At 45.4% G+C, this 24,474-nt stretch overlaps 1 protein-coding gene across 7 annotated transcripts in view; it reads left to right on the plus strand.

The window, feature by feature from the left end:
- The window catches only part of UBAC2 (UBA domain containing 2), a 213,135-nt gene extending 189,532 nt beyond the window's left edge, over positions 1 to 23,603 (plus strand). For all 7 annotated transcript variants that reach the window (XM_088456568.1, XM_088456554.1, XM_088456545.1 and 4 more), the window contains exons 9-10: positions 9,364 to 9,468; positions 23,224 to 23,603. In XM_088456568.1, the coding sequence (XP_088312694.1) occupies positions 9,364 to 9,468; positions 23,224 to 23,331 (213 nt within the window). In that variant the 3' untranslated portion in view covers positions 23,332 to 23,603. The remainder of the gene's footprint in view (positions 1 to 9,363; positions 9,469 to 23,223) is intronic.
- Positions 23,604 to 24,474: the final 871 nt, after the last annotated feature.

Here is a 24,474-nt window from a genome sequence, read left to right on the forward strand (position 1 = left end):
TGTTTAGGGAGGTGCTCTACAGAGCTTTGGCTGAGCACATGTCATGCTGCAACTTGGTCTTCGGTTCCTAATTTTACGAAATCTACAAATTCATTGTGTTTGCTACAAAGGATCATATTTTTGGCATAATTTGCTGGGCACTACAGCTAGTGGGGTTGCTTTGAGATGTCCCCATGGTCCAGTGTCCTCCAAGCGTATGAAAGAGGAAATAGTATTTTTATACTTTTGTTAAATCCTTTTCTCTAAAACTGCTGTGTGATATTGCGCTCCTCCCCATTTATACTCAAGGTCTTCTTTTTCTAAAGTGAATTTTAGTGTATATGTGTGTACATGTGATAGGGAATATATATTGTAGGGACTCATATGAAAGAACAATTACTCTCTGTAAAGCGCTGTGTAATATGTTTGCTCTAGATAACCAACTGATAACAAAATAAATGAATGATTTAAAGTGCCAGTGTCCTAAAAGTGGCTCTATACCCAGTGGTCCAGTATCCTCTAATTCAGTGGTTCTCAAACTCGGTCCTCAGGACCCCACACAGTTCACTTTTTGCATGTCACCAGGTGCATTCATTACCCACCTACACATTTTAAAAGATCTACAGGTGCAACTAACTATTTCACTAGTAATTATGTGAGGAGACCTGCAAAACATGCACTGTTTGGGGTCCTGAGGACCGAGTTTGAGAACCTGTGCTCTAATTGATTCAGAGCAAAGAATTTAACATACTGTTGATAGAAATGGTATACGTTTATGATGCCGGCGGTCGATATGCTGACCGCCGGCATCTCCACTACAGAATCCCGGCGAGGGTCAATTAACCTACGCCGATCGAAGGGATGCTGAGCCGTTTAGGGTTCTGGGGGGGGGGACTTAGGGTTAGGCACCCCCCCCGGAGGTTAGGTTTAGGCTAGGGGGAGGAAGGGTTAGGGTTAGGCACCCCCGGGGGGGAACTTAGGGTTAGGCACCCCCCGGGGGACTTAGGTTTAGACGGCGGGGAAAGGGGGGGTTAGGTTTAGGCACTTAGAGGGGGGATTAGGGTTAGGCACAGGGGGGGAGGTTAGGGTTAGGCACCCTAAAGGAGGGTTAGGGGGTAGATTAGGTTAGGAAATACTTACCTTTCGGACGATCAGGATTTCCGTCCACGTCGGGCGGGCCTAGCCGGTGTAACATACCGATTCCAATAGAAATATCAGTTTTTCAATTTAATATCCTGTTGACAATATTGATATTTGGTTTATCTTGGTCTGTGCATTGTTTTATTCTTTAATATATCTTTATGTTGCTTGAGAGGATGTGCCTGGAGCACAGGAAATAATACACATCACCGTCTTATAAAACTGTAACCAGTGTGATCATTTGGCTTCTGCTGCTTCCATATCATTGAGCACACTGTTGTTTTATTCTAGATAAGACATGCATTACATAATCTTCTAAAGACACCTTTTAATCTTTTTAGCACATTGTAAAATTGCCATCTGAGCCTTTGGTTTTCAGTGTTCATTATGTGCAGAATCTCTCTCTCTCTCCCTCTCCCATTCTGGATTCCAAATTGGGTGCTCACAGACGCCAGTCTTCGCGGATGGGAAGCAGTGACAGGTCATCACACCTTTCAGAGAAGATTGACAAATCAGGAAAGTCATCTGCCAGTAAACAATCTGGAACTGCCAGCAGTGTACAAAGTACTTGTCATGGTATAGGACCTACTCCAGGGCAAGCTGGTCCAGATCCAGTCCGACAACAATGGCCTACCTCAATCATTAGAGAGGCACAAGAAGTTACACAGCCATGAAAAAAGTGACAAGGGATCTGATTTAGGCAGAACGTCCTCTTCCGGCCATCTCAGCAATATTCATACTCAATTGGGAAGCAGACTTCCTAAGTCGCCAGGACATACACACCGGAGAGTGGTCTCTCCGTCCAGGAGTGTTTCAGCTCCTGGTAAACACATGGGGTCTACCAGAGATAGATCTCATGACATCACGTCACAACCGCAAGGTCCCCAGGTACGGTTCCAGGTCCAGAGACCCAGCAGCAGCCTTCGTGGATGCACTGGCAGTAAGATGGGATTTCAAGCTGGCATGTCTCTTTCCTCCGATCTTCCTCCTCCCAAGAGTTCTCAGGAAATTCAAGCAGGAAGGCGGAACAGTAATACTGGTGGCTCCGGCTTGGCCCAGACATCATTGGTTCACCGACATGCAGAATCTGTCAATTGACAGTCCATAGCCTCTTCTTCTATGGCAGGATCTGCTAACGGAGGGCCCCTGCCGGCTTCAGGACTTACCTCATTGACGGCGTGGCTCTCGAATCTTCCATCCTAAGAGCAAAAGGTTTTTCCAATTCTGTAATTCACATGATGCTTAGCCTGCCTCTGCCCACATCTATTACAGAGTATGGCATTCTTTTGGTCAATGGTGTTCCCACAGAAAGTATGATCCTAAGCTGTTTAGTATTTCCAGTATACTGGCTTTTTCTCTAGGCAAGTTTAGACCGTGGTCTCCGTCTGACTACTTTGAGAGTGCAGGTTTTCAGTCTGGTTCCAGAGGAAGATTGCCTCATTAACATATGTTTGAATTTTTTTCCAAGGAGTTCTGCGAGCTCAGCCTCCTTTTGTTCCACCGGTAGCACCGTGGGATTTGTCTTTGGTTTTTAAGGGGATACAAGTGCCCCCATTTGAACCTCTAGACTCTGTAAATTTAAAGTGGTTGACAGGGAAGACACTTTTTCTTCTCACTATCTTTTCTGCTCACAGAGTCTCTGATTTGGCAGCGCTTTCTCATCACTCTCCATTTTTTACCAGGATAAAGCTGTTCTTCGTACAAGGGAGGGTTACCTTCCTAAGGTAGTGTCCCGGTTTCATGTGAATGAAGAAATTGTAGTTCCAGCTTTTCAGGCTCCAGATCTTTCTGTAGGTGAAGCCTCCCTGGATGTAGTTCATGCTCTCCGTATCTATATGGAGCGCACAACCTCTGTTAGAAAATCAGATGCTCTTTTTGTAATATATGGTTTTCACAAACAAGGATGGCCAGCTCATAAGCAGACTCTGGTGAGATGGCTACGCATCACTATCTCTCTCTCAGGCGTACACTGATCTTCCTGTCCCAAGCACGGTGACAGCACATTCTACTCTATCTGTAGGGCCATCGTGGGCATTTAGTTGTGGTGCCTCTGCTGAACAATTGTGCAAGGCAGCCATGTGGTCTTCTGTCCACACCTTTCTTAGGTTTTATGCCTTTGATACTTTTGCCTCTCAGGATGCTTCCTTTGGGTGACGAGTTCTCCTTTCTGCTCAGGAGCGTCACCCTCCCTAGGGAAACTGCTTTAGGATTTCCCCATGCTATCCCTGTGGATCCCTATGGACCCTGAAGAAGAAAATTAGAGTTATGGTAGACTTATCTAGATAACGCTTTTTCTTCAAAGTCCATAGGGTCCACAGGGCACCCACTCCTGACGCACCTGGCTTCATTGGGTATTTTTTCTTTCGGTCACAGATTCCCTCATTTTGTGTAAGAGTGTTTCTGGTGTACGATTGGTCTTCCTGTCCTCTTCCGTCTCCTGCCTTGAGGCTTGTTAACTAAACTGAAGTCCTATGGCTAGGGGGGGGGGGGTATATATGGAGGAGGACCCCGAGGCATCCAGGGAGCTGAAGCTTTAACTGTTTGGTGCCTGGTCTCCAACCATAATATCCCCATGGTTTCCCTGTGGACCCTATGTACCTCGAAGAAAAGGAGTTATCTAGGTAAGTCTGCCATAATAATTTTTTGACCAAATATAGCAGGCTACTTTTTAAGTCGATAATTTTGCATGGCCCGCGAACCATTTTATAAAAATCCAAATGACCCTTGGCAGAAAAATGGTTCTCCACCCCTGCCTTAGAGTGTTAACCATTTAAATGGAACTAGTGTAAGCTGCAACGATGGCCCTTTGTATGTTTTTACACATGATTCACTGGTACAGCTGAAAATCCTGGTCCAGTTTTACAAAATAAGCTCAAAGGAATGGGATAGCCTTAAAACCTGTTCTGCTACTGTGCCTTGAGGACCGATGTTGAGAACTACTGTTCTAAAGAGTGCAGAAGTTGCCCATAGCTACCTATCAACTTCTAATTATTTTATAGATTGTACTTAATAAATGCTAGGTAGAAGTTAATTGGTTGCTATGGACAACTTCTCCACTCGTCCTCTTGTACACTCTTTAATAGGTTTGATTCTATTTCAGAGTAAATTATTGTATTACTCTTAAACATTGTGGATTCAGACTTGCTGTTGTATGAATCTGAATGACAAACATGTATACAGTATGTACCAATATTCTGACTGAACTACAGTAGCTGATTTAAAATGTAATTATCGAGAAAGCGCATTACAAAACTTCCTTAGATTTCTCTTGATGTAAATACTCATGGTCAAAAATGATGAAAAAAATGAAGAAGTCTAGGTTTAGAAAGAACCATAAATGTTATATGGTGCAATAATGTTTCAGTAGTACATAATGTTACAAAGAGTAAAAGGTGACATCTTATTTTTTATTATTTACAGAAAAGTTAGACCATAATAATAATCATAATCTCCCAGCAATTGTGACAAATAAATTAATTGAAAATGTGTAGAAATATGAAGTAAAAAAAAAAACAATATTGGACAGTCAGACTTTATAGCGCCACATTCTGTAGGCGTATCAGTATGTGTGTATGTATATATATATATATATATATATATATGTATGTATCTATAGATATGAGAGAGAACATTCCACTACTAATACAGACTAGTCATGCAACATTTTTTTGCACAGTACATTATTGCTTAGTAAATGTTGCAATATATTATGAGAAAATAAAAATTGTTCTGCACAGAATGTAAAGGTGCGTACATCTTTGAACGATAATGATATAGTTCAATGATAAATCGTTCATATCGTTCAGTGTGTATGCAATGAACGACCAACGATGCGCGCTCCCGCATGAACGATGTCTGTGGTCGTCAGTACATGCAGGCCAATTTGAACGGCATCTTGTCAAATTCGTTCATATCGTTCAGCGTGTACAGGTTTCAACGATCAACGATATAGATGTATTTTGCCACTCACTGGACACTCTCCATCCTCCGTTTTGAGACAAAATCTCTGCAGAGAAGAAACGTCTGTTTTGTGGCGTTGCGTCGTGGTTCGATCGGACATTTGGATGAAACCACGTCACTAACTCCGTATAACCCACCGCAGCCCACTCCACCGGAATCATCTAGTTATCATCACCCTCCGCCGTAGCCCACAAATCCTCCTCCACACTCATATCCCCAATATGCGTGTGGAAGCCCTGCACCACCATCCCACTTCCCTGGAATATCCACGAGTGGCATGCAGTTAGCATGGAGGAGTGCATAGTCCACTCTACAAAGCGATAATCAGTTTTTTTATTTGTGATTTTTTTTTTTGTTACTGGTTTTTTGGCATGTTTTAAAAGTTGATCTGTACTTTTTCTCCAGCTCTTTCTTGAGGATGATCTTGAGTTGGTCATCCTAGCATACAGATATGTTTTTTTAGTTCAATTGCCCGTGTTGCTGGACATTATGCATTTGTATATTTCTTAGTGACTTCTGTGGACAGTGGGCCTGATTCAGACCCTCTCGCAAGCGGGTCTATGGTGGGGCATTGCGCACGTTCGGCATGCGAAATGTGAAATTCACTCGCTCCGGGGCTCGCAACAAACGGGGCGGCTGTCGATGTTGATCGACAGCTCGCCCCGTTTTGTAGGCGGGGACGGGGGGTGGCTGGACAAACGGAGGCGTTCCTGAAGGAACGACTGCCGTTTGTGGACGGTCCTACTGCCATCACTCGTGATGTCAGTAGTGAGCTTCCTGCTCTAGTAGAGCAGGAAGCTCACTGGGGCCTGCGGGAACGATACCCTACTGCAAGGGTCTCGTCGCAAGCCCGATGGTCGCGACCATCACTTGGCCGCTCGCAAAAGCTGTGGGTGGTCACCCACATCTTAGCGAGCGGCCAGGAGGCGGGGTAAAAAAAAAAGTGGGCGTCCTGATTCAGAGCGAGTGCTCGTTGTTTGCGAGCGCCTCTGAATCAGTCCCTGTGTACGGATATTTCTGCATCTTATCCTTTGCCCAGTTATGTCAGCATCAATATTTTGATCTCTACTATACATGACCAAATGTTCATATGCCTTATTTTACTGACTGGAGTATTCTTTACTCTAGAGGCACTCATTGGCTTGGTTATAATCACTGTATCCTGTCCAGAATTCGTCACCTTAAGCCATTTAATTTTTTATATAAAAATTATATAACAGAATAAAGTTTTGTGTTGTTATTTGCGGCGTACATTCCAACATATTATTAATAAAGATAACATTTAAAAATATACATATAACCATTTTATCTAATTTGTGTATTTAAAAACATATAAAAACATGTACTTTTGATGGGTCACAATTGGTGTTTTAGTAAATAATCTAAAATTCAAAGGTTAAAGGTAAACACATTGGAGGTAAGTACCCTAAACATTATTTTCTACACCCTCACTAAAGTTGAACCTTCATCAGAGCTGTACCATAATGTTCCACATTGGGTTTGTAATATACACCCATTTATTTCAGTGCATTGTAAATATATTTTCACATGCACCAGATTACCTTTTAATAAATATATATATACATATATATATATATATATATATATATGTCTGTGTGTGTGAGTATATATATATATATATATATATATATATATATACACTGAATATATTAGTTTGAAGTACACAAAAATAGTTTTTATTAGGTACAAATATTTCATATTTTATTATAAATAAACTTTTTCAGAAATTATTGTTTTATAAGCATTTTCCAGAATACTTTTTTATTTTTTTACAATTACTACATTAGGCAATTTGGTCATCCTGCCATGACACAGCCTCTTCTCCGTTAAAGTAAGCCAGGTACTGCTCCCTGACCTGTTTAGCCCTACAGAGTCGACATCCGGTATTGGTGGTCCACACACAGAGGGCCACATTTCATTGATGGGTTCTGTAGAATCAGGTGGTAATGTGGGTTGGCTTTTTGAGGCACTCTTCCTACATAGTAAATTGTGCAGAGCAGAAGAGGCAAGAACCACCCAATCAATCTTATCTATACATAGATTGATGGCAGTGTAAAACACCCGGAATCGATTGCTGAGAATTCCAAAAGTGCTTTCTACTGTCCGTTGTGTCCTAGACAGCCTGTAGTTAAAGATACGCCTCTCCTTTGTTGAACCCCTTTGGGCAAAAGGCTTTAATAAATGTTCATATAAGGCAAATGCCTCATCGGCTACAAAGACAAAAGTTAAGCCATTTTTGCATTGGGCTGCAGGTGGTAGATTAAGGCTGTTGGAGATTCATTTTTCATAGAAAAGAGTGTCCTTAAATGATTCACCGTCAGAGGCCTGGACATTTTTCCCCACGTAAACAAAAATAAAGTCATTGTTGGCGTTTACTATTGCCATCAGGACGACACTGAAAAATCCTTTATTATTGAAATATAAAGACCCGGATTTGCTTGGTGGGGTTATCCTGACATGTTTGACGTCAATGGTACCACCACAATTGGGAAAGTTCCATTTCCTGTTGAAATCACGAGCAATGGTTTGCCATTCTTCAACAGACGATGGAAACAACAGAGAGAAATAGATATAAATAAAGTAAAAATAAAGAAATACGGGTTACAGATTATGCAGTATATTATCTCATAACATAAAAGGACTATTAAACTGGGGAGTCAGACAATGTTTCTCATACTTAATACTAATGTTGCTTATACTTAATACTTAGGGGCCACTAGCTCACTGCACACCCTGCACCCATTATAGATACTCCCCTGGGTCTATATACAAGTTTGTTAGAAGCATATACAGCTAGATCGAATACAGTGTGACTTTGCTGCATATATCAAAGTGCATACATTACAAAAAAAAAATCTTACCTTAAAATACTGAGTTTTGAGGGTTTTGTATATGGCTTTACAGGTCTCAGGAATAATGATGCCCAAAGCCGGGGGTGAGATCAGGGTGCCAAATTTAAAATCAGCCAAGGATCATCTGGTAGCAAGGTAACGCAGGGTAGCCACCAACCTCTCCTCAGCAGATATAGATCTCCTCATGTTAGTATCCTGCCTCTGGGGTCACAAGACCAAGAAAGTCTTGAAACGTGACCTCATCCATTTTCAAGAAATTCCGGTAGTCATCCAGATTATTTTCACGAATCTCAATCAAAAGTGGCATGTGAGAAAGGGAATCCCTCCGTAGCAGCCACTCCTTTGTTCAACAGGAACGAGGCCTTCTCCCTATAGATAATATCACAACTCCAGCATAAGCAACCATTAGTTAATGGCGTATGGGATCCATCACAATGGCAAAGTAGAAAGACTTTATTAAAGGCAAGCCAAAAAGAAAATAGAGCAATTTAGCAATGCAACAGCGTTCAGCAGGTATAAACCAAACCAAACTAGACACAGAGCAAAAATGCAGAGTTTTAAAATGGCCGAAACCTATTTATCACCTCATAAAAGCCCCTCCCACCCTTCCACAAACATCTGGCCAGTATACACCCCTCAAGAAACACTGGACCAATAATTTGCATTTGAATTCAGCACCATTGATTATCATCAACAATATCGTTCATCGTTGATTGTTTGTCAAATCGTTCATATCGATTGTTTGTCAAATCGTTCATATCGTTGGTGAAATCGTTCATGTCTACGAATGATATCGTTCGTCCTCTACATCGGGAAAGTTCAAGGGAAATCATTCAGCGATATCGTTGGTTGTACAGATCGTACCGTGTGTACGCACCTTAAGTTTTCAGGCTTTTATAATTGGAACGACCTTTAAATAAGGGTTTATGGGTCTGATTCATTATGGATCGCTATTGCGATTGCAGCTGTGATTATGCACGCAGTTCTGCTGCGAAAATATGCGAGTGTCTGCAACCACTCATCCGGCATAGAGACGCCCACTACCGCTACAGTATCTCTCATCCGTAAACGCATTTTCTGAAAATCATGAAGCTCAATTCCTTAGTCCAGATAGCTGGGCAATTGGAGTTGGCAGATGCCTATAGAAATTTATACTGTGTGTGTGTATATATATTTGTTTTCTCAACATGCTGAGTGGCTCTGTGAAATGCTCCTGCTAGGTGAATAGGTAGTGTTTTCTTTAGTCATCTTATCTGGCGAAATATGTGATTCCTGTAGCGCAAATTTAACTTGCTTACTGTATACCTAACTTTGACTCACTATAGTAAATAACTAGTCTTCTAGCTTAATAAGTATATTGGGGCAGCAATTTTAGGACAGATGTAAGTATGTTGTTTTTGTTTACATGTAGGGTGGAATATTTGCTTGGAATCGCTTTTTTCAGCCACTTCGACAGCAGCGAGCAGCTAACCATGCAGAACCACAAACTCCACCTCCTCCAGCCCCTGAAGACCAGGTAAGACGAGAGAGATATTACCCAAAGAATACGTTCACACAGACATCATTTCCTCCGTTACTTCACTATACCTTTTTTTAATAAGAAATAGATGCTCACATAGAGATCATTGTTCCCTATGGAGTGATGTAAGTGTATTGCCTTTCCAAAAGATGGTGGTGGGGAAGGGACAGAAGGAAGTTTGGGAAAGTATAGCATGTCCTATGCTATACTTTCCCAAACCAGCTGCACACTTGTGCAGTTTACTATGAGGACTGTGCTCCATTTGTCCAAAGAGCTACATGATTCCTTTATGATCCCTGTATTTGTCATACCAATACATAGACAATACCCAATACCTGTATCTACCACAATCATGGGCAAATCTGTCTGCTGCCTAAGTTGAAATGTGAGATACCAGAAGCAATAATCTATCCAATATATGTACAGCTATTGTAAGATGGCACTAATATGTTCATCCATTGTAATACACCAATCAGTAGTAAAATGAAACCAACATGCACATAAGCAGCTATGTACACTACTATGCCCATTACCATTAGTATAACAATGGGCACTAATATGTCAATTAGCAGTAGTTCTCCGGGGCATTTATGGTCACGTGACGTGATTATGTGCTGCTGGCTTCTAATTGGCCACTGCCAGGGAACAAGTGGAAGCCAATTGTGCACAAACCGATATTGCCGAACATCTGTAACTGCTGTGGCAACTAGCACTACTTATCTCTCACTTCTCCTGTGAAAAGCAATATATGTGGTCCCAATTTGTGAACCGGCAAAGGGCCTTGGTCATACTTAGTGCTGCAGTGCAGACACACTGCCTCCATATTCAGTTATCTTTTCCTGCATCCTTTGACGATATATGAAACAAGGGTCAGTATACCACTGAGGTAGCCCTTGAAAAGGCGGGCCCACCACCACCAGGCCCTGATATAGAGAACTAGTGGTTTAGGTGGGAGCTATTTACTTGAATAATAAAGTGACATAGTAATCAAAAGAAAAATGTTCACACTGTTTCAGTTACTTTTTTAGATTTAAATCACAAAGAAGACTATGAAGGTGTGTTTCACAGTGTTGAACATGTCAAAAATCCATCTGTATGGGTGAGCCAGCCTTATAGCGTAAACTTAAAGATGACCCCTTAAAAGCTTTGGTGACAGAGTTGAAAACATAATTGTAGTGTTCCGTCATGTTTATATACATCCTTATTGGATGCTTAAAAATGTTTCTGTAAGGTTCACTGAAGCATTAATGCCACTAAAATGGACTAATTGGTACAGCTTTAACAGTAGAACTAAAACTACTCATTCCATGTATGAACTGAGGGCCTGATTCAGAGTCTGACACTATTTGCGCTCGCTCGTTCAGAAAAAGGGGGCGACTATTTAAATTGAGCGCTTGCTCTTTGCGGTCTGCTGACGCCTCTATGTCTGAGCGAACGAAATATGCGCGCCCCCTGGCCGTTCGCATCATACATCATCTCCGCTATTTATTGGATTAATCGAGTACATCGAAAGGCGTCTGAACTGCTCGCAGTGCTTGTGGTAGGATTTTCCTACCGCAATCATGCGAACAGTTCAGGCTAAGAAACAACCAAGTGACGTGGTCGATGACGCTGCTTTGTTAATTATGCACACCCTTAAAACGCCCGTTTTGACCGTTTGGCACGCCTGCGTTCGGATCTCCACTCCCCGTTTTCAAGCACCTTCCCCTGTTACCACCCACAAACGTCTCATCCTGTCACTCAAATTAGCAGGCACTTGCTATTTTGCGAACACACGATTTCTGACCGCACTGACTGGTTGGCGCATGCGCATTTCGACCCATACGCATGCGCAGATGTGCGAGGATCGCTCGGAGCGAACGAGCGGACGCTTACGAGCGGCTCTGAATCAGGCCCTGTGTTCTTAGACAAGTTATTTTTAATTTCATGGAACAACAGTGACTCAGGTGGTGGTTAGAATGGGGTTTCATATCAGCAGCATAGTCTGTGCAGTATGTTTTTGACCGTTCTAACAGAACCAGTGATTGTATATCACATGCGTAGCGGAAACATATTTTTATTCCAACAGCTTATGGGCAATAAAACCAGGAGTGGAATTACGCTATTAATTGATCAATATATTGATGTGGCAGAATAAATATATTTATTAAGACTTAGTGATATAAAACATTTAATATACAGGTGTAATGGAGCAAATACACTAATGAAAAATACATATAAAAAATTGCAGAAATAAGTACTTATATGAAATATATCTCATTATAAAACCAAGAGAATATAAAGTTATATCTCTACCAGGGCCGGTTCTAGACATTGTGGAGCTCAGGGCGAAAGTTCACAGTTGCGGCCGCCCCCCCCCCCCAAAAAAAAACAACTTTTTGTAGATGACGTTCCTCTGCATGCGCTGAAAGCACATGCGCTTCCGGCAAGGGGGCGTGTCCTTGTGGAACACCCCCAATTCATCACACTGTGGGGCGTGCCCAGCACTTATGAAGGTGCTGGGCTTCCCCCAAGCTCTCCCCTCGTGGCAAATAATTGCCATGTGCAGTAATGTGCCTTACACAGTAATGCCCTTTATAAATACATTATGCCACGTGCAGTAATGCCCTGTATAACACATTATGCCACACGCAGTAATGGCTTTATAACACATTATGCCACATACAGTAATGCCCTGTATAACACATTATGCCACATGCAGTAATTCCCTTTATAATACAGTATCCCCAATTCAAATTACGCCACACATTAGCCCCTTATTCATGTTATGACACACAGTGGTGCCCCTTTTACACAATGCCCAAATTAGTGCCCCTTATACACAAGGCCCACAGTACTGAGTAGTAGTGCCCCTAATACAATGCCCACTGTAGTAGTGCCCACATTAGTAGTGCCCCAGTAATAACGCCCCCTATAGTAGTGCTCACAGTAGGAATTCCCCCTATAGTAGTGCCCAAAGTTGGAATGCCCCCATTAGTGCCCCCAGTAGGAATGCCCCCTTATAGACATGTCCCCAGTAATAATGTCCCCTTATAGACATGCCCCCAGTAGTAATGCCCCCAGTAGAAATGCCCCCTTATAGACATGCTCCCAGTAGTAATGCCCCTTATAGACATACCCCAGTAGTAATGCCCCCTTATAGACATGCCCCCAGTAGCAATGCCCCCTTATAGACATGCCCCCAGTAGTAATGCCCCTTTATAGACATGCCCCCAGTAGTAATGCCCCCCTATAGACATGCCCCCTGTAGTAATGCCCCCATGCCTCCCTTCTGAAAAATAAAAAATACAAACACAATACTTACCTTAGGCCCCACTCCTGCGTCCGCTGCCGTCCGGTCTGACCATGGCTCCACCACGGATCTATGGGAGAGACATCATGATACCCCTCCCATAGTACTCTCTGCTGGAGCCGGAGCTCTGGAGTGAGCTTCGGCTGCCTTTGCAGTGAGGGAGCCGGGTTCCCGCTGATAACAAATATCAGCGGGCGGGGGGGACCGGCGCTGTTTTTTTTTTTTTTACCTTCTGGGGACTCAGTGGCACCCCCTAGGGGCCGGCGCCCTGGGCGTCTGCCCTGTTAGCCCACCCCTAGAACCGCCACTGATCTCTACAATGCTTTCAGAACTACTTATATACATTTGATGTCAATAATGTGAACCATTAAAAGTGCTAGTGAATAAGAAATAGGAACTAAAGAGTCCCATTTAGTGTAAGTGGAGTCCCGGACTCGTGTACAGGATTCAATTACCAGAAATCCAAGAATCTACTAAAGGACCCCAATGGGTCCAAATGCAAATATTTAAATATATAGTACAAATATACAGAGATGGCAGTGTGTGGATGTTGTTGATGCTTTCGTTCAAGTACATTATTGCAAAATACATGCCCTACATGTGGTTTTGATTGTGGTGAGTGCTGAAGAAAAGTCTATTTGGTCTAGTAAAATGAAAATCTCATTGCACAAGTTAATTCAGTACCACATAATAGATTTCTAGTTTTTAGAGTAGTTACATTTAAACAGTCACATGTTTCATTACAGTATTATGAAAAAGTCCAAAGTACAGATTATGCAAATGATTTCAAAATGTCATACCTAGATAAAAGAATTATGTATCATGCCATTTGGCATTATGGAAATCCCCAGATATTTTTAACTATTCCCCTACCCCCTTGAAATGTTGATACCTTTTCTCTCGCTTTGTTCCAACCCAGTGTCATAGCTTTTTCTGGTTATTGATTTTGGATTAAGCACATAACAGTTGAGGAAATGGCTGCAGTATAACTGTTATTGCATGGGTGGGGTTAGTACGGCGCTATCTGGCAGTTAATGTTCTTCTCAATTCATTGCTATTGAGAACAGCTTTACATGCTATGTTTATTGTCCATGAACAATTGTGTCTATTTCTTTTTTTGGTTGTTTCCATATCTTGATAGGCATCCAATGCACTCAGCACCTTGGCTTTAAGCAAGTTTCATTTCTCTTTTTTATCTCTCATCTCATTTCTTACAACCAAGTATTGTGAAAAACTCATTAAAAAGCTCTGATAGGTGCTTTCCATAGCTGTTAATGGCACATAATAGTAATTACTTTACCCCAAATCCTGTGGTCTAATTTATTCAATCAGAAGTTAGGGTTTGATTAGCATTAATAATTTAGTATGGGCTTCCTATGTAACTGCTGTATCTCAGCAGCCTGTGCTGCTTTCTCTATGAATGACTGCAGGATGAAGCACCCGTAATACCACTTACTAGTACAGCATATATATCTGAACAATTGTGACATTACGGGTGTGGTATGAAAAGTCCACAATCAGAATCTCGACATAGACTTTAGGTCGACACTCAAAAATATACCGATTTCAGTAAAATGCTGACATGTTCATAGTCTTCATAGTCCACATTCTGGTTGTTGACCTTCTGACCGGATCTTGACATTACATTACATCCCACATCATGTACCCTGCCTGCAGGAGTATCGCCATTGTGTTCACTCCCCCAATACTGTAGCAGGGATAGTTCCCTAAAGACATTGGGGGAGATGTATCAAGCTCAGAAGCGATATCAGCGAACGTTATGTGCGCTGATGCCGCTTCTCCCCGATTTATGATCGCGGGCCTGGGTGGTAAATGACAGAGGCGCTATGCACCCCTGTCATTATCGTAGCTGCTATCTACAAGATAGCAGCACCGAACGGCAGGGCATGTATGAACGGTCAGTTCGCCTGACCATTCTGCCCATTGCAGCTATCGACAGCTACAGCCTGGCGATGCCCTATCCTCACAGCAGGGACTGCGCTGTCCCTGCTGCAGTGGCTGCCGGCTCCAGGGCTGCACACGGGGATCTTGCAATACTTGCGAGATCCCCCTCATGCTCAGTGGAGCCGGCTGGGATTGAAACACAGCGCATCAGCACTAGGCTGATGCTCTGTGTACTCAGGCAGGGATTGCTGGAGGGGGAGTTATCACTCCCCTGCTCCGGCCGATGAGATATTAGTACATTTCATCGTTAGTGCTTCCTGCTTCACCTCGGTAAAGAGGCGAAGCAGGAAGCGTTATAGCGGCACATTAAGTGCCGCTATAATACATCCCCCCCCATTATCAGTTGTGGGCACTGAAAGGATAATGCATAAGACATGATGTAACAAACTGTGGGGGTGATGTATTACAGGTTGAGTCTCCCATATCCAAATATTCCGAAATACGGAATTATTTTGGCATGACTGAGATAATGAAACCTTTGATTTTTGATAGTTCAATGTACACACGCTTTGTCTAAGGCACAAATTATTACAAATATTGTATAAAATAACCTTCAGGCTTTGTGTATAAGGTGTAATATGAAACATAAATGAATTTCATTTCTGTACACAAACTTTGTTTGAGCCACAAAATTATTGAAAATATTGTATAAAATTAACTGCAGGCTGTGTGTATAAGGTGTATATAACACACAAATGCATTCTGTGTGTATATTGGGGTCCCATTCCCAAGACATGTCATTATGATATGCAATTATTCCAAAATACGGAATATTCCGTTATCCAAAATACCCCTGGTCCCAAGCATTTTGGATATGGGAGACTCAACCTGTATAGCGGCACTTAACGTGCCGCTATAACACTTCCTGCTTCGCCTCTTTACCGAGGCAAAGCAGGAAGCACTACCAATGAGATGTAACAAAAGAATTGGTTAATCACACAGTGCGCAGAAGAGCTGCCTAGTGTCTCAATTCCAATTGAGGGTATTCCCCTAACCCTCCACCATTGTACAATATGTGAAATATAGTAAGCAATTGATATCACTAGCGCTCTTGGATATGATCTAGAGAATTCTTAATGGCTCTGATTTAAGAGTCAAACTTCTTCCGTTCTCATATAGTGGTGTAGTTCCTTAAATGCTCAAAAACAATGAAAGAAAAGGATATAGTGTAATACCCTTTAATAAGCACAACATACAACAATCACATAATACATGCGAAAGATTAATAAACAATAGTATCCACGTCGATCCTCGTTGTCAAAAAATATGAGATATGGTAAGAACTTACCCTTGTTATCTCTATTTCTACGAAGTCCATAGGGTTCCACAGGATACCTTGGGGGTATAGGGGTGACGTCAGTCGCAGGGCACCAAAGAGTTAAGCTTTCAGCCTCCCAGGATGCACTAGGTCCCCCTCCTATACCCCGCCCCCGGGCCAAGGCACCTCAGTTAGTTACCAAGCCATAGGCCGGAGGAGGAGAAGGAAGAGAGAGAACAAAGATCTGGACACATACAAGAATCACATTCTCACCAGAGGGAGACGGAAAACCGGTGACCAGAGCAAAGCCCATCTGCAGCATAGGTGCGACAGGGCGGGAGTCCTGTGGAACCCTATGGACTTCGTAGAAATAGAGATAACAAGGGTAAGTTCTTACCATATCTCATATTTTCTACTTCAGGGTCCATAGGGTATCCACAGGATACCTTGGGGATGTCCCAAAGCAGTATCCTTTAAGGGTGGGGACGCTCCTGTGCAGAAAGGAGAATCCGCCGCCCGAAGGAAGCATCCTGAGAGGCGAAGGTGTCAAACCTGTAATACCTCACGAAGGTATGGACAGAAGACCACGTAGCAGCCTTGCAGATCTGAACTGCCAAGGCACCACGTCGAGCTGCCCACGAAGGACCCACAGACCTAGTGGAATGAGCCTTCAGAGAAGGAGGGACCGGTAGGCCTTCATGAAGATAAGCTTCAGAAATAGCCATACGGATCCAGGCTGCCAAAGTTTGCTTTGAAGCAGGCCAACCCTTTTTACGGAAGCCATAGAGGACAAACAAAGCGTCCGACTTCCTAAACGAAGAAGTGCGGTCAACATAAGTCCTTAAGGCCCGCACAACATCCAAAGAGGCCTCACCCACGGAAAGACCCGGTGAGTTAAAGGCCGGAACAACTATTTCCTTGTTAACATGAAACTGGGAAACAACTTTGGGAAGAAACTCGGGCCGAGTGCGGAGCACTGCCCTGTTCCCATGAAAAACCAAGAAAGGGGGTCTACAAGAAAGAGCCCCTAACTCAGAAACACGTCTGGCCGAAGCAATGGCCAGAAGGAAAACAGTCTTAGCTGTTAGCCATTTAATATCCACTGAGCCCAGTGGTTCAAACGGCGGTCCTTGGAGAGCCCTCAGGACCACAGCCAAATCCCAAGGCGCCACAGGTGGAACAAAGGGCGGCTGAATACGGAGAACACCTTGCATAAAGGTGCGCACATCCGGGATTGTAGCAATCCTACGGTGAAACCAGACAGATAGGGCCGAAACCTGTACCTTCAAAGAAGCAAGGCGAAGCCCATGATCTAGTCCCACTTGCAGGAAGGCGAGAATCCGAGACAGACGAAACTCCCGCGGTGCATAACCTCTCGGTCGACACCACTGGAAGAACGTATGCCACACGCGATGGTATATCCTCGCGGAAGACGGTTTCCGAGCTCGTAACATGGTACGCACCACAGAGCTGGAAAACCCCCGGGACCTCAGCATGGCCGTCTCAACAGCCACGCCGTCAAAGACAGCCGAGTCAGGTCCGGGTGAAGACAAGGACCCTGAGACAGAAGGTCCGGTCGTAGCGGCAACCGCAGAGGACTGTCCACGGACAGACCCTGAAGGTCTGAGAACCAGTGCCATCTGGGCCACGCGGGAGCTATCAACAGGAGCGTCCCTCCTTCCTGTTTGAATTTCCGGATTACCCGTGGAAGAAGGGAGACCGGAGGGAACAGGTATGCGAACCGGAACGTCCACCGGACGGACAGAGCATCCACCAGAGACGCCCCTTCGTCTCTTGTGCGAGACCCGTACACCGGCAACTTGTTGTTGTGCCGGGACGCCATGAGGTCGATTTCTGGAAGACCCCACCTGTCCACCAGTAGTTGAAAAACGTCCGGGTGCAGGGACCATTCCCCTGGATGAACGTCCTGGCGACTTAGAAAGTCCGCCTCCCAATTTAGCACTCCCGGGATGAAGACCGCTGATATGGCCGGAAGATTGCGCTCCGCCCAAACCAGGATCCGAGAGACCTCTACGAGAGCCGCCCGACTGCGAGTTCCTCCTTGCCTGTTTATGTAGGCCACGGTGGTAGCGTTGTCCGACTGGACCTGCACCGGGTGACCCTGGAGAAACCGCTGTGCCTGCTGGAGAGCATTGAAGACCGCACGGAGTTCCAAGATATTTATTGGAAGCTCCGCTTCTGTCGGCGTCCACCTGCCCTGGAACAAGTGTGGACCCGAAACTGCTCCCCAGCCCCGAAGACTGGCGTCCGTTGTCAACAGGACCCAATTTGGAACCCAGAACGGACGTCCCTTGTTGAGGTGGGTCGTCTTTAACCACCACGCAAGGGACAGGCGAACCTCCGGGGTGAGCACAATCGTCTGGAACTTCAGAGACTGAGGCAGCCCGTTCCACTTGGACAGGATCAGGTGCTGCAGAGGTCTGGAGTGAAACTGGGCGTATTCCACCATGTCGAACACCGACACCATGGAGCCCAGTAACCTCATCGCCGAGTGTAAGGACACCCGGCGGCTGTGCAGACAACTGCGCACCCTTGACTGTAAAGCAGAGATCTTGTCCTCCGTCACGAAGATCCTTTGCTGTCCCGAGTCCAATAAGGCTCCAAGATGCAGAATCCACCGAGACGGGATTAGAGTGGACTTCTGCCAGTTGATTAGCCAGCCGTGCCGTTGCAGCAGTGCAATGGTCAGGTCCAAGTGGTGTAACAGGAGCTCTGGAGATCCTGCCACCAATAACAGGTCGTCCAAGTACGGCAACATGCGGACTCCTTGCAGCCGCAGAGAAGCCGCCATGACCACCATCACCTTGGTGAAAACACGTGGTGCTGTCGCCAGGCCAAAAGGTAACGCCCGAAACTGGAAGTGGTCGCTGCGGATTGCAAACCGAAGGAACTCTTGATGGCGCAAAAGAATAGGTACATGCAGGTGAGCGTCCTGTATGTCCAATGACACCATGTAGTCCCCAGGTTCCAGCGCCAGAATGATGGACCGTATGGTCTCCATCCGAAACTTCGGGACCCGCAAAGACTTGTTGAGTGCTTTGAGGTTGAGAATCGGACGATATGACCCATTGGGTTTCTGTACCAAAAATAGATTTGAATTGAAACCCTGGCCCCTCTGGGAGAATGGAACAGGCACTATAACTACAGCCTGGAGCATAGTGTGCAATACCTTCCGCAGCTCCGTAGCCTTGTTCCGGTCTGATGGGAGACCCGTGGTGAAGAATCGAGCCGGGGGTCTGTGCCGGAAGGAGAGGGCGTACCCGTGGGAGACCACCTCCAGAACCCAAGTGTCTGTCGTAGTGAACGACTAACGCCGGGAGAACTGCAGCAGGCGGCCTCCCACCCTGGGATCCCCCAAGGGGAGACCCGGACCGTCAGGCCGCAGGCTTATCATCTGGCTTGGGGGCCGGACGTCTGGTACTCCATGCCTGTTTCCGGGGCTTGACCGATTTCTTAGGGCCAGCCTGTCGAGGAAACAACTGTGGTTTGGGCCTGCCCTGGGCCCTAGATGACCGAAAGGATGGTCCAGAACCAGAAGGAGCAGCGGCCGACGGGAGACAAGCAGATTTGGCTGCCGCCAGCGTGGCCACAATCTTATCCAGATCCGGACCGAAGAGAACTTCTCCGGTAAACGGCAACGCTTCCAGACCTTTCTTGGAATCTGCGTCCGCCTTCCAGGATCGCAGCCACAAGGTGCGACGAGCAGCTACCACTGCTGAAGAAATTCTAGACACCAGAGTACTAATGTCTAGAGCCGCCTCGTTGATGTAGGTGGCCGAATCACGGAGATTGCCAATCAACTCCGCCTGTTCGGCCAGACAGTCGGATTCAAAAGAAGCCTCTAATGAATCCGCCCAGCGCTCCATCGCTCTGGCAACCCAGCAAATGGCCATAGCCGGCCGTGCTGCCCCCCCTGCAAGGGAATAAGCGGACTTCAGGCAGATTTCTACCTTGCGGTCCGTAGCATCCTTAAGGGAGGACATGGATGGCATCGGCAATGTGGCACTACGGACAAGACGGGTCACGTGAGAATCCACCTGTGGAGGGGATTCCCACTTAGCAAAATAATTATCTGCGAACGGATAAGCCACCGCCAGGCGTCTCTGCGGCTGGTATCTTTTGCCAGGTTGTTTCCACGCCTCCTCTAAATGGTCCACCAACTGACCCGAAAGAGGAAAGACTGTGGCATCGCCCTTCACATCTTTGAAAAAGGCATACTTAGATTTAGCCGCTGGGGGAACTTCGTCCTCAATCACCAAGGCTGTGCGGACCGCCCGAATAAGTCCAGGAATATATACTTTGGACTTAGCATCAGCGACCTTAGTATGGAGAGGTTCCTGATCGTAAGGATCCAGAATCTCCCCATCATCAGACGTCCCTTCGTCATCCTCGTAAGGAGCGGACAGAGACGCCACCGGCCTTTTATGAGGCCGCATCACAGACTCCCCTTGCAACACATCCGACAAGTGCTGTACAGAACTCGTCAGGGAGTTAACCCACGCTGGCTCCTGAGAACCCGGGAGCGGGGAAATAGGGAGACTGTGGGGTACCACCAATTGTCGTGGGAACCCCTGCATGGGTGACGACACCACAGACTGCTGGGACAAACCCATCGGAGTAAACGCGGGCTGCGGAGCTAACTGGCCCACTAAAGCTGTTAACGCCTGAGCGAAACAAGCCCAGGGCGGCTCCTGTACCGGTGCTGTAACCGTAATAGGCCGCGCCATGGACAAACACTGCCGGCAAAGGCCCTCCGCAATACCCTCCCCCTCCGCTAACGGTACTTTGCACGTGGTACACTGTAGCCGGAGGGGAAAATCACTTTCAGACATGATGGCACCACGTATGTGACCTCTCTCATCAATTAAGTATTAAAAAGGCGAGAGACCACCCTGCAGCACCGCACCACAAGGGCTTTAGCAGAAAGAACAGGGACAGTAATAAAGCTGACAGTTTAGAGAAGAAAAGTTACAGGCAGCGCTAGCACAGTCACATACAATGCAGAGAAATAACAATTCCTGCACTAACAGCGCTGATCACTCAACTACACAGACACAGGGCCTGGTAGGACACAGTGCTGCATACACAGACCTGAGCCACAGCGGAGGAGAGGTATGCGGGGGGACCCAGACCACGATGCTTCCTTCCAGACTTCCAGCAGCGTTCACCATGCATTGCAGAGAAGATGGCCGCCGAGGAGCAGAGAGAAGCTGGCCTGGGGGAGGAGCGCTGACACAGGACCAGTCAGCACAGTGCAGAGAGGGCTGTGTGCAGCGGGGGAGGCGCCGGCTGTGAGATAGGGAAGGCGCGCTCCCCTGGCATGCATTTAACCCCTGGGACGCCGCAGCGCTACCGCTCAGCTGCGGTCCGCTGTCCCAGGGGGTAGTGGAAAGCGCAGGTTCAGTACCTGGCTCCACGCTGCAGCCAGTCCCCAGGGAGCCCCCTGCCTGGGGACTTAGGACCATGTGACCAGCGGGGACCCACCGCGGGACCCCGCTGCTTACCTTTGTCCCCCTTGGATCCGGCCATGGTTCGGAACATCTGGGGTCACCACTAGCTGTGACCCCAGATGCTCACCAGCATCCCCGGATCGGTACCGGCGTTCTGGTACCGGCGGGGGTGTAGGGAAGACAGCATGGACGTCAGGACTGACTGTCCATGCTGTACATCCAGATGTGCAGCCACAGCTGCACTGAAGAAAGCTTCAGGGGCTCTTCTAGCCCCCACTCCGACAGGTGCACCCGACGCCAGCCGGGCACCAAACTAAACTGAGGTGCCTTGGCCCGGGGGCGGGGTATAGGAGGGGGACCTAGTGCATCCTGGGAGGCTGAAAGCTTAACTCTTTGGTGCCCTGCGACTGACGTCACACCTATACCCCCAAGGTATCCTGTGGATACCCTATGGACCCTGAAGTAGAAAAAGGGAATACAACCCTTTGATGATGGATCATGTGGACTCACACAAAGTGGCAATGCATAAATTACATTGGGTAACAGTGTAACAAAAGTGAAACGGCATTCACTCTAAACAATCCCCAGATGGTCTGATGAAGGACAGTTCTTTAAAGGCATAAGCGTGGTATCGGGGTAAGTCCGGCTGCAGACTGGATCTCACCCGCTGATGGGAAAGCGCCTCTCAGCTCTGTCGAACCCCGACACTTGGTAACCTCCTCCATCACCGTTCAAGGATTGTCAGTTGACAGCTCTTTACATCCAGCCGGTAATTATCCCTTCATCAGACCATCTGGGGATTGTTTAGAGTGAATGCCGTTTTACTTTTGTTACACTGTTACCCAATGTAATTTATGCATTGCCACTTTGTGTGAGTCCACATGATCCATCATTAAAGGGTTGTATTCCCTTTTTTTTTTAACAACGAGGATCGACGTGGATACGATTGTTTATTAATCATTTGCATGTATTATGTGATTGTTGTATGTTGTGCTTATTAAAGGGTATTACACTATCCTTTTCTTTCATTGTTTTTGAGCATATAAGGAACTACAGCACTATATGAGAACGGAAGAAGTTTGACTCTTTTAAATCAGAGCCATTAAGAATTCTCTAGATCATATCCAAGAGCGCTGGTGATATCAACTGCTTACTTTTTTTCACTACCGATGAGATGTACGAAAATCTCATCGGCCGGAGTGGGGGAGTTAAAACTCACCCCTCCGGTGATCCCTGCCTGAGTACATAGCCTAGAGCTGATGCGCCGTGTCTCAGTCCCGGCCGGCTCCACTGAGCATGTGCGAGATCTCGCAAGTATCGTGAGATCCCGCATGCAGCCCAGGAGCCGGCAGCCACCGCAGCAGGGACAGCGCTGTTCCTGTTGTGGGGATAGGGCATTGCCAGGCTGTAGCTGTCGACAGCTACAGAGGGCAGTATGGTCAGGCGAACTGACCGTTCATACAAAGCCCTGCCGTTCGCGCTGTTATCTTGTAGATAGCAGCTACGATAATGAGAGGGGTGCAATAGCGCCTCTGTCATTTACTGCCCAGACCCCTAATCATACATCGGGGAGAAGCGGCATCAGCGCACATAACGTGCGCTGATACCGCTTCTGAGCTTCATACATCTCCCCCTGTGTCTGGTGTTTCAACACAGACTGGAAGGGAGAGCTATTTTCTGCTGGTCAGATTTGTGTTAGAATGCATTAATCATGAGCAACCATTTATTGTCTCTAAGACTAACTTCTTGTATCCTCACAATGACAGGTCGCACAGTTGATGGAGATGGGATTTTCCAGAGCGGATGTCTTGACTGCTTTAAGGGCTTCAAACAATGACATGAACTTAGCTACCAATTTCTTACTGCAACGGTGATATCCAGGGAAAAATGCAAACTAATATTTTGCTTATTATATATATATAAAATTACATATGGACAAGTCATTTAAAGCAGCTGACTTTTATACACGCTACCAACTTGGCAATGTTAAAAGGTAGCAGGGTAGATAAACTCTTATTCTGAAATTTAGACATTTTAAGGTTTTTTTTTCTATTATTCAGAATAATTCTTAATGCCTGTTATGGAAAAATGGATTTATTTGGATATTAATGATTTATTAAATTTGCATCCTAATGAGTTTTGGAAATTAGTGTCTTACGTTGTTATTTATTTAATCTGTGTCAAAATAATATATGATTTACTCAGAAATTATTGAACAATTGAAGTGTTAGCTTTAGTGATGTTATAGATTAAAGATTAAAATGAGCACTACCAAATATCATAATCCCATGGTATGGGTACAGGAGAGGCATCACTATGTATTACTTAGTCACGTGACTGACCTTTCTAAATGAGTAATTAGTTTTTTTTATCAAGCAAAAGTAAGTATAAAACAAGTTCTCGTTGGAAAATATGACTATTTACTGCAGCAGGTTTCCATTTAGTTTACTTGAAAATCAGGTGCTATTAATGTCATACTGTATGTTCTACAGTACGGGTAAATTACATTCACCATCCTTTCCATGGTTGACAGAACATCTCTGCTTATATAGTATATACATGAATGCTTTCACACCTTGTTCCCTATTTGTTGTAATAGTTAGAAAAAGCATGCCCTACATCAGAATCAGCTAACAGATATAAATGTCAAGTAAAGTGAGTGACTCCACAATTATGGATAATATAAATAAGAATATCCATAGTTGGATACAGTGATAGCAATGTATTCAAAAGACATACACACATAAATTAAACAAAAAACACTTCTATAAAATAACACACCACAACTCCAATCTGCTAAGTAAATTACAATGGGGTAGATGTATTATAGCGTCACGTACCGTGCCGCTATAACGCTTCCCGCTTCGCCTCTTTACCGAGGCGAAGCAGGAAGCACTACCGATGAGATGTAAGAACATCTCATCGGCCGGAGAGGGGGAGCGTTAACTCCCCCCTCCGGCGCTACCCGTTAGAGACAGCAGCGCATCAGCCTAGTGCTGATGCGCTGTTTCTCTTCC

The sequence above is a fragment of the Taudactylus pleione genome, unplaced genomic scaffold (genome assembly GCF_031769625.1).
Source record: "Taudactylus pleione unplaced genomic scaffold, aTauple2 ptg000041l, whole genome shotgun sequence".
Taxonomy (NCBI): Eukaryota; Metazoa; Chordata; class Amphibia; order Anura; family Myobatrachidae; genus Taudactylus; species Taudactylus pleione.